General features: G+C 31.3%; 1 protein-coding gene across 1 annotated transcript in view; it reads left to right on the forward strand.

Moving 5' to 3' along the window:
- The window catches only part of LOC132758571 (phosphatidylinositol 3-kinase regulatory subunit alpha-like), a gene marked incomplete at its 5' end in the record, with an annotated part of 74,757 nt that extends 69,303 nt beyond the window's left edge, over positions 1-5,454 (forward strand). The window contains 2 exon segments of the mRNA XM_060750247.1: positions 674-907; positions 1,242-5,454. Of these exon segments, the coding sequence (XP_060606230.1) occupies positions 674-907; positions 1,242-1,479 (472 nt within the window).
- Between the last annotated feature and the right edge of the window lie 6,768 nt (positions 5,455-12,222).

Here is a 12,222-nt window from a genome sequence, read left to right on the forward strand (position 1 = left end):
CTGAACGGTTGTATCAGCTGTTGAGAACTGCATTCTGAGAAATACGGTCATAAAATTGGATGGATGTTAACACTGGCTAATCAAGTCTAGACATATTTTTGCATGTGTCTTTTATCAGGGCAACATAAGGTTGAAGTCTGCATATTTTCTTGATAGCTATATTGATATTTTCTTTAAACTTGATTTCTTTTGAAGGCATGCGTGACATTGTTTTTAAAGTGTTAATAGACAAACTGTCAGGTTTTCATTTCATGCTACAGAAGTGCATAAGTGACATCTGGCGGGGATGTCTAGAAATTTTAATTAGAAAAATAGAAGTCAATCTGCATAATGCTGGTTTTTTTTGGGTTTTTTTTTTTGTTTTTTTTTTAACTAGACAAAAATTTTACTGTTTTATGCTTTAAAAATGTAAATTGTCTTATGAAAACACAGTTTACTCGGACAGATCTTTTTCTCTCGTTCCTTCAAAATTTATTAAAATCTAATGAAGAGCATGTCGGAACTAAGTTTTATACAAAAGTTGCTCTGTAAAAGGTTTTGGTTTTTAATCTGTTTGGGACCAATTTAATTTTGTAAATGCTTGAAATTGACCAAATTAACAATGAACAGCTTTTAAATTGTCTTTAGAACAAGTCTTATACAAACTTATGGTAATGGTTTATAATGATTTCAGGTGGTTGTTGGAGAAGAATGTACCTGCTGCAGATCTGGACAGTATCTTGGAAGAGAAAGACACGGAGAATGTGTCCACGTACGATGCACAGGTGTTACCTCACAATAACAAGGAGTCGTGGTTTATTGACTGCGACAGAAGAGAAGCAGAGGCTATGCTCTGTGATAAACCCGACGGTACTTTCTTAATCCGTCCTAAACAGGAGGAGGGTGATGTCTACGTACTCTCAATCTCGTAAGTGTGCTTTCTACAATAATCTGTTATGTCACTTTATAATAACTGAATGATAACTTTTAAATAACAGATATGAAAGAAATTCGATGAGAACAAGCACTATTATCTGAAATAACAATAGTTAGTGTCTTTAAAGTTTCCTTGCCGAGGTATTATGTTAACACTTAACCTGTTGGCAGCAACTGAAAACACCCATGCCATCATTGCAGGTGGCATCCTTGCTGTTTGAATATTGTCAGAACTGTTTGCTATTCTGGCAGTACAATTTAAAAAAAATAATAATTTTATCATTTCTATATGAAACTGACATAAAATAATTTTATTTACATTTCAGATGCCAAGGGAGTATAGGACATTGTAAAATTCTTCACAAAAAGACTGGCTATGGGTTTGCGGAACCGTTTTTTAAGCATCCATCATTAATGCATTTAGTTCTACATTATCAGCAAGAATCTTTAAAGGACCATAATCCAACGTTAGATATTCGATTACTGTATCCCGTGCGGGCTGCTCATGACACTCTTTACAGCCGGGAACCTGTGTACTTACATATGAACCAAAACTATAATTAGACGCAGCGACTGATGGATAGGAATTTATTCAATTCAAAACACATCAAATATTGCATAGTTTTATATAGGAAAATAGTGCCAAAATTGTTTGGTGAGTGTAGTACAAAAGCACACAAAAAGATATTGTGATTTATTGTTTATGGACCATTTATTTGCCAGTAAATTGTGATAAAATCACACCGTTCTGTAACTTTACCCTTCAAAACGGAGGTTTTAGAAAATGAAGTACAGCTTCTTCACCTCCAAAGAGGAGAGTACAGCAACTAAAGGGAAGTAACTCCATGTTGAACATGAGAGAGGATTATAACTGATGCTGCTGCACAGTTCCATGTTATGTTTTTGATAGAAGGACTGAATAAACTTTTCATGAACTGGTCATCAAAAGTGACTTGCATGTTTTAAGCTTGATGGACTTTATGGGAATGAGCTTAGAAGATAAACTTTTCATATCATTATTTTTTTATATTTTGAAAAAAAGAAAATTAGGTTTCTTAACATTTCCTCTTTAAGTTATGTAAATTCTGTAAAAATTGTTATTTATTATCAAATAGTTAATGAAAATCATGTGGTGTTCTTAGAAATTGAAATGTCTGTATCAAAAAATTCTCTATGACAGTTACGTGTCTTGAGAATTTTGTGGTAAAAAAAAAAAATCAAGTCTAGAAATTGATTGATTACTTAAAGATAACAGTCAAATAATGATTTGTGAACAAAATTGTGAATGTTGTTTCAAGGTTGTTTACATTGCAGTATGTTAGGTTTGTTGTACATGTTGTTGTTTCGTATTTCTTGAAATGATCAGCAATGAAGAAAATGTTACGAACTTATAAACTGAATTTTGGTGCAAAACTACCTCTGTTAATATGGCTGCTGAATCTTGTGTTAGTTTTGTTGTCCACACGAAGTAGAAAATAGTCATTGCATACAATAGTCATTTTAGATGATTGAAAAATGCACGTTCATAAACAATACTAGTAGTTCAAACTAGATTTATTTATCAATGACATATACATGATGTTTGCGATACTTCTGATAATGTATAAGCGGTTGGCTGACTCTTTTCTGGGGGTTTTGTTTGATAAATCCAATAATTACATAGACTCAGAATATATTTTAAGGTAAATTGACTTAAACCTAGATATTTTTAAGTATTCTGGTAATTTAACCCAGATATTTTGAAGTATACTGGTATTTAAACCCGCATATTTTAATGTATATTTGTAATTAAACACGGATCTTTTGGAGTATACTAATACCAACAATTATCAGATTTTTGTTTAAATTTTTTTATTCATTACTTTCTGTTTTTATAGAAATGAAAAATGTAAGTTGGGTTTTTTTTTCTAAAAAGCGATACTTTTACATGTTGTCTTTTGTTTTTTTTACCATAAACACTTCATTAACATAACATTATTAACAATAAGAAACCACCTATATATGAGAAAAATTGATGAAAAACAGTGCATCTTAAAATAAAATGATATTATCACGTAAAATTCCAATTATGTAAAGTGTTGAAAAATTTCTGTATAAACAATAAAAATCTATATTTTATGGGGTCAGTTGACTTTCGCTAAATCACATTTCTGTAAAACCTATATATAAGTTTTAAGAGTAGGTGATATAAGAAGTACATGTTTAAAAGCAGCATTTGTATTAGTCATCGTACATGTATAACGTTATTTATATTCTGTTAAACAGAACACAATTCGTATCGGATTTATGTCTTAGTGCAATTAGGTCAAAGACATTTTAGTTGCCATTCAGCAACAATTATATCTCTGTTTCTTACATAGATTAACCACAGTACTCTGTCTCGCTTGACATTTTATGTTTAATATTTTAATAACATGTTTTTATGTCTTGCAACCGAACTGAAAATTCTTATTGATTTGATTAGAAGATTAATAGAAAGATTATAATGTGCTAGGGTTTTAGTGCTATTGCCAGTCTAGAAAGAGATTAGTGAACAATTTTGGTGCATATGCTTATAAATTTCCTTAAAATCCACGGCAGTTTATATGAATTGAACATGATTGGGAAGTTGAAGTTTTCAACATGTGGTTCACAGAAGAACGTGATGTATGGTTATTGTTTTGATTTATTCACACTGAATTTAACGAATAAGAAAAAATAAAATTTATTCGAATTTAAGATTGATTGACAGGACATCATATTAACTGCTATCTTTATATTCCTGCCTCGTTTGACGAGGGTTCAAAGTGCGTACCGGTTTTCCGCTATGTTAATATTTTATCATCAGTCATTGTGGCGATCCTTTTGTTACGATTTGATTGATAAATGATCAAATATGCTTTTGATGACTGTTTTCATTTGTACACAATTATTAGTTTTCCTACAATTATAAAAGTTACTTGACTGTAACTTAAGGATTTTTTGGGCATTATTCTTTTATACCTTATATAGGATTGCGTAAAGTGATTTTTATACAGTTAGATATTTTATATGAATTTTTTCTCTTGTCTTCAATAATATTATAAAAACTAGAGATTCTTACTTAGAAAGAGCTATAAAAAAAATGTTATTTATACTCAAATGTCGGAAACTGACAAAGCATTAATTTTTTTTTTTTTTAAATTTTCGCAGCCAAGAAAGTTTTTTTTAACTATTTTTTGTTAATGTATAAACGTTAGTGATGTTGACTATAATGACCAAGATAGAAAACTTTGTTATTGTCTGATGTTAATCAGTAGGTAGATCATGTACACATTTTGGTGCATTGTTAATTGTGAAAGTTTTGTTTAATATACTGTTTAAAGTTTATCTGCCATAGAAAGTAGATGAATTGATGAAATTAAAGGGAGGAACAGTGGCTGAAAAAGTGCAATGTTTAACTTATTTAGGTATAAATATTTAAGAATATTGTTAGGTGTTGAATTTTATCATTATATTTTTATAAAATTGCATGCTGTAGAGACTTTAAAATAGGCTCATGACATGCAAATAAGACATATCTTACTGAAATAATGTAGACATGATGATAAAACTAGCTGCAAAAAATTAACAGTCTGATTTTGACTTTATTGTTCTAGCTCAGAAATGTGGGGATACAGGCCGCATTATTCAAATTCATGCATCTTTTAAGTTTTTTTAGTTTTTTCTTCACAAATGATTTTATTTTAAAGACTTACTTTCATGTAAAGCCCACCTTTTGTTTATCAGGTTAACTTACAAATGATTCTGTAACGGGTGGAAATTTTTGCTTAATCAAGTTGTTGAATATTATTAAATGTAGCTTTTACTGTAGTCAAACAACAGTGATTGTTTGTGAATCTTGGACATTTAATGCTTGTTGAAGAAACTGGTATTTGATTGGTGCGTATAAAATGTGCTAGCTATTATGAACTGGTGATAAAAAAAAAAACAGAAATGTTCAGATGTATTTTGGGTTTTTTTTTGTTTCTATAAGTTGGAATGAAAGATTGGGGTAAATGTGTATAAAAGTTATGAGAAAATATTATTTTTGGTCATCAGTCTGCCATTTGCTTATAAAAAATGTTTATTTTCATAGTTTAGTCTCCCTATTTATTGGCCATGATCTGGTCCAAAATTATTTGGAACAGTTTTAATGTTTAAAATACCAACCCTATATAAAATAAACCCTATTTTTTTGTCATCTATTTTTGTTTTACAGATTTTATAAATTCAAAACATAGTATATTTATTTTATAGGTCAAAGTATAAGCAAAGACGAATAAGCACTTGTGCAATTGATTCAAAAACTGTATGAATGTGTGTAAATATATATGTAAACATAGTGTGTATATATACCGACTGTACACAAATGGCATATATGACACTGTAGCATTAGAACTATGTGGCTTACACAACATCTGTTTATTGTGCATAAAGATTGTAAATTATGTTCTCTCAACATTGTTAACTATTGAACTTGTCTATTGATTGAAAATTTTATAGGAAAAAATACAAAAAAAAAAATACATCGAAATAAAATATTTGTTTTGTTGTCACTTACTTTTAAGATTTTATTCTGTTGATTATTAGTTATAAAAATGTTATATGAGGTTATATGGCCCTATATAGTTTGTTGCTTGCATACTCATTGGCTATGGTTGTTATGCAAATATATAACCACTTGTGAGAGTGGCAGCATTGCCAAGTGGGTAATGACTTGGACTAGTAAATTACGGATCGCTTTCCATGTGGGTTCATATCCCGTTATTGGCAAGCTGTTGTTTCCTTGAGCAGGAAACTTATTGCTCAATACTGGTTGGTTCCAGGAACAGATTCAAGAGTGTGTCTGTAAGCTGTAAATAAACTTTCTAACCAATGAAACTAGGAGAAATTCTGTACAAGCAAAATAGTCATTTATATGCAGCCATGTAACCTGTCTAGAATCTATAATGAATTCATAATACAGCAAACTTACCTTACTTGAGGAAATTACTTCATAAATTGACCTTGGCTGTATTAATACTTAATTTAAAGATCACGATTATCCAATGAAAACCAGCGTTACAAATGTGCAGTCTTATGACATGCCCACTGATCTTGGTTGCATGGGGATGAATCAGTGGCTGCCAGTGGGCTAAAGGTTTATTATAGATAGGCTGTAAAGAAAGCTACACGCTTGTTTAAATCTTCCCGTCAAACAATGTAATATGGAGAAATATGGTTAGAATCAATGTTCACTATACCAAGAGGCAGACACATGTACCATTGGACCACTTACATCCTTGCCATTATTTTTACATGCATACTGGTACTTCAAAATTGGACCACATATAATTCAATTATTACATGTACTGTATACTAGTACTTCAAAAAATGAGATAAAGATCTGCAATGGGGTTGCGAGTTTGAGACCAGGATGAAGCAACAATAAAGGCCTAGATGAAGGGTATGCTGAAGGTGGTGTTATCAATTCTCTGACAAGGTTATACCAAAAGCAGTTATAACAAATACTGCAGCTACCTTGCATGCATCATCGGATACCCACGGCCGAACCATTAACATTGAGTATGTGTTGATCAAACATGGGTGTCCGACAATACCTTGCATGGTGCTCTATAAAAACTGCTTGGTGTTTTATCAGAATAACACAAGTAGATTTGATATGATGTCAATCTAGAGGCCTTCATGGCAGAATGGTTAAGGTTGCGGAATTCTAAATAGTTTCTGGGGAAACTCACCACTGTGGGCCTGAATCCCATCAGGGACTTTGTTTTATTTCATGGGAGGAAACTATCCAACTGGCTCATTGAAGGCAGGTGGTTCTACTCTTTTGTGCGTAATAATGCACAAAAGGGCAAAATGTTAAAAAAAGTGCCTTATCAAGTTGTGGAAGCTAGAACTAATTTGAATAGAAACATATTCAGCTAGACTGATCTAATTTTCAGATGTATGAAATTAATAATTATGAACATAATACATAATATGGAATATTCCTTTTCCAAAGTTTTATGAAAAGCAGATCATTCAAAAACAAGTAGTCCAAACAATTAAGATTGTTTAATGTCAAGTATGTACAAGAAGGGAAATAAGCATGAGGACCACCATTTTAATTTTCCATATCAGCATAAGCTTTATGTTGTTTCTGTGAGCAAGAAACTACACTCATTGCATAGTACTGGTTGGTTCCAGGAATGGATTCAGGAGTGTTTCAAGAAGCTTATAGCTTCCAACACAATCAAACTAAAAATAAATTCATATAAACTAAACAAACCTACCTACCGGTAAATTTGGTCACTTGGGTTCAAATAAAAAATATTACAAATGAAAATAAGAAATTAAAAATAACTGGTCATTCGTAAAAACTTATGATATATAACTTCATTTGATAATATATTTTGTATGTTTTTATGGTTTGTCAAAGTTTACAAATGTACAAGTTTCTGACCTGGCTATGAGCTTGCACCCATTGTTTCATTTGAAAAGCTGAATGAAGAAGTGAAGAATGGAGTTTTAATACTTAGATGTTGATATAAAAAGGTTAAACAGTACATACAACATCTTAAGCTGCCGTAAATGTCATTTAGAACATACTGTATGTTGTATATAATAAATAAATGAAGAAAACTCAATCTAACCTTTTACTGCATGAGCATATTGAAAAAATGGCTGTTTTTATTGAAAAGCCTCCTGTTACAAGTTCAAACTGCTATGAAACTATAAAAAATGCTTCAATACTGATCAAACTTGGCACAAATGTTGACTGGACCATAGCTTTTGTAACAGCATGCTCAATCTTAAATTTCCTGTTTCCATCAAATCTGATTTCAAAGTGCTGCAACTTCTCAATGGAATGAGATGAAGTCAAAGGCTTTCAGCATTGGGTAAACGTTACCTTAAGAACGACCTGAGACCATTTTTAGCCCCTCACAAATCCAAAATTATCTTGGCAATGAGGGGGGCTACTGCCCCCATTCAAACCCCCAAACAGAAGGGGGCACATCCTCCCTCTGGTACACCATTGATGTACCTTTTTTATAAGGAGCGGCGCCGAAAAAGTGTTCACTTTTTTGAACAACATTTCTCAAACGAAAAATAGTGTTTGGGGCCAAAATAGGGCATTTTTTTCACTTATTGAGGCCTCAAAAAGGGGGGGGGGGGGAGAGAGAGAGTGAAAAGCTGTTATAGGACATGTTTATATATACATTATATACATATATATTTAAAGTTAATTTGTTAAAATATATAATAGGTTACTCCATTGGGGCCACTCTGGATGGCCTTCTATCTCAGGAAAGCATATATTTGTCTTAACTGTGTCATTTTGTCTCAAAAAGGCTTGTTTGTAGGATTCCATTAATGTATCTTTAATGTTTACCCGCCATCAATCATAAATTTACTTAGAAAAGTTGTAAGGTTATTTCTGTGACTATATTGTCAAATTTATGTGGTTATTTTAAAATCATTTAACATGGTTAAGTGCATATATGCTCTGTTCTTTACATGCAAGACTTATTTAAAATTTGTATTCTGTCGGTGTCAGCTTTCACATCAGCGTGCAAGTTGGTATGTCCAAAACTACTGAAGGGAATTGTTTGAAACTTCACACATTTGGTATCTGTGATTATGTAAAATTATACACTCAGGTTCAATAACTCTGACTTACCCTTTTACAGAGTTATACCCCTTTTTCTTACTGTCAAGCGCTTAAAAAAGTCGAGCGCAATGTCTTACAGGCAGCTCTTGTAAGATAAGAACATCTTTTTTTTTAACGGTATACAAAAAAATATAAAATATAAAAAGACTTAGAAAGTGCTGAATGTGCATATTAACTATTAAACTATTGAAAGTTAAGTAACATTGGTCTGTTGACAATATTTTCATGTAAACTGATCTCCGAAAATTTTGCAAAAAAGTTATGAACATTTTTTTTAATTTTTTATGCAAAATTTTAAACCCTAATTTCCCAAAAATTAAGATATCATAGATATGTAAGAGTTAACAGGAAACATTTGTAGTGAGATTATTTGTTCATTAAAAGTGTTAAGGGGAAAAGAAAAGACCGTATTGTGACAGGCCGGAGGATTTAAACACTGGCAAATGTCACCGCATTTCATGAGTTTAAAATCATAAAATCTATGCTCATCTGCAAATTGCATCTAAAAAAGAAGCAATTAAATTGTGCATTGTCATAAGTAAAAAGGAACCATATGGTGTAAATGCTTTTCCCTTTAGAATCTCTAGTATTATTCAGTTTTATAAAATGTTAAAAATGCAACTGTGCCTTACACAAGGTCAAGTTATTTCTGGAATGACATTAACATTACTGTAAACTTTTAACCGAATAACCATAAAAGTACAATGTTATGTTGCCAATACAGAAAATATGTTCCAGTAACCCTAAAACACAAACATGTGTTGAAAGCCAAAACATGTGTTGAAAGTACAAAAAATATTTCAGCATCAATAAAGTAAATGTATGGCAGGGCATTGTTGAATGTCAGTGGTACAGACTTGTAAACATGATAAATGTCCCATGTTAGAAATTATGTCGACTATCGGCACCTTAGTGCAATAATTGGTTAACTCCTACTAAATTTAGAAGGACTGCACTAAGGTGACTCTGTGTTAAACCTGCACAGCTTCTAAAGCAACTCACCTTGGTATCTGGTGAAAATTTCAATTATATTTGATTTCTAGGAATAAAGGATATAAGTGTATTTACACAACTTCTTGAAAAATTTTGCTTCTAGATAGGCTGTAAAGAAAACTACAAGCTTGTTTAAATATTCTCATCAAACAATGAAAGGACCAGAGCTTTGATGTCTTGTATGAAACATCATCTAGAGGTCCTCAAGAAGGTAAATTTGGCCCTTCGTTAAGGGTCATGGATTTTACTTATACATGTATGTATATTGTAAAAACTTAAAATCCTAAAGGTTAAAGCTATGATATTAGGTATGTGGACCTCTGTAATCACTGTTCTGAGTCAACATTAGCACTGGTTGGGGATGCCAATGGTTTTCCTTTGTATGTATAAAGTAAATTCTTAAAAAGTCTTCTTCTCTTGCAAATAAAGGGCTATAGCTTATATGGCATGAAACACTGTATAGTGAACAAAGTATTTTCAAAATATTGGCTTGGCATAAGAATTTGCTCTGTCCTGGGATTCACTTTTCTAACATAAATTTATACAAAGGAGAAACTTAAAAATCTTCTTGTCAGAATCTTATTCAATATCAGACCAGATCTGGCCAGATTCTGTATCAATGCCTGCTAAATTAAAAAATCAGACCAGATTTTATACCATTGGTTTTTGACTAGATTTTGTATTATTGTAAGTTCAATTTAAAAATCAGACTAGATTTTATACCATTAGTTTCTATCAAAATTTTGTATTATTGTAAGCTTAATTTAAAAATCATCAGATTTTATACCATTAGTTTCTATCCAATTTTTGTATTATTGTAAGCTCAATTTCAAAATCATCAGATTTTATACCATTAGTTTCTTTCCAAATTTTGTATTATTGTAAGCTCAATTTCAAAATCAGACCAGATTTTATACCATTAGTTTTTGACTAGATTTTGTATTATTGTAAGCTCAATTTAAAATCACCAGATTTTATTTCGTTAGTTTCTGTCCAAATTATATATATATATATTATTGTAAGCACAATTAAAACATCGCCAGATTTTATACCATTAGTTTTTGACTAGATTTTGTATTATTGTAAGCTCAATTTCAAAATCAGACCAGATTTTATACCATTAGTTTTTGACTAGATTTTGTATTATTGTAAGCTCAATTTAAAATGACCAGATTTTATTTCGTTAGTTTATGTCCAAATTTTATATATATATTATTGTAAGCACAATTAAAACATCACTAGATTTTATACCATTAGTTTTTGACTAGATTTTGTATTATTGTAAGCTCAATTTAAAAATCAGACCAGATTTTATACCATTAGTTTCTGTCAAAATTTTGTATTATTGTAAGCTCAATTTAAAAATCAGACCAGATTTTATATCATTAGTTTCTGTCCAAATTTTGTATTATTGTAAGCTCAATTTAAAAATCACCAGATTTTATACCATTAGGTACTGTCCAAATTTTGTATTATTGTAAACTCAATTTAAAAATCAGACCAGATTTTATAACATTAGTTTCTGTCCAAATTTTGTATTATTGTAAGCTTGGACAATGCAAAAATCAGACTGGATTTTATACCATTGGTTTCCAACCAGATTTTGTATCAATGACTGCCCAATTTAAAATCAGACCAGATTTTATACCATTAGATTCTGAGCAGATTTTGTATTTTTGTAATCAGACCAGATTCTTTTTCCATTGGGAACTCCAAATTTAATGTAGTGAATGGCATTTAAGTTTTTATATTAGACACAATTTTATACCATTAGATATTCAATATCAAGCCATTGGCATATCATCTTCTTAAAGTTAACAGCAGACTTTTCAAATTTCAAATCATAAAAGTACATTCTACTTATTCCGCCAGTTTAATTTCTGTTCCTTTACAAAACCAAACAAAAGCATCTATCATTTCTTTCTTTTAATGTGTTTTGCCCAGCATATTAATTTCCTATCCATCTATAAATAGAAATGAAATAGAATACTGAAAAATGTCAAAATAATTATCTGTAATTAAATGTCATATTGTTTATACAACATCACCATTATTTTAGTTAAATAAAAAACAAAGAGGAAGATGTAAATAATTGCTTATTGTTACATATACATAACCAGGGACCTTTTTGGTGAAGTTGTTAAAGTCACTGAGTTCAGATCACTTGCCTCTCACTGCTGTGGGTTCGATTCTTGAGGGGGTGGGGGAGACTATGAACTTCTTTCATCTGAGGAGGTTATCAAGTTAGTAAAAGAAAGGGTTGACAGTTTCCTGCTGGTGCTCAAAACAATACAAATAAGGGCATCTCAAGTATTATTGCATGAGTATTGTTGAAAGGGGTTGGTTGGTTGGTTGGTTGGTTGGTTGGTTGGTTGGTTGGTTGGTTGGACTACTATCTTCCCTCTGGTGCTTGAAACAATGCTTATAAGTGCACCCAAAGTGTTCCTGTAGAAAAGCTGGCATATGATCTTTGACACTGCTGGTAAGACCCCACAAACATAGCCAGGTCTGCTGGTACAACTTATAATGCAGTATAACCAGAATGCCGCAGCTATATATATTATCAACTTAGTGCAATAAGGGGTTAAGTCCTTCTAAATTTAATAGGAGTTTACCAGTAACTGTACAAATATGTAATCACTTAAATAAAAATGAGCTGG

Source organism: Ruditapes philippinarum, unplaced genomic scaffold (assembly GCF_026571515.1).
Source record: "Ruditapes philippinarum isolate M1 unplaced genomic scaffold, ASM2657151v2 ctg336_1_1_1_1, whole genome shotgun sequence".
Classification (NCBI taxonomy): Eukaryota; Metazoa; Mollusca; class Bivalvia; order Venerida; family Veneridae; genus Ruditapes; species Ruditapes philippinarum.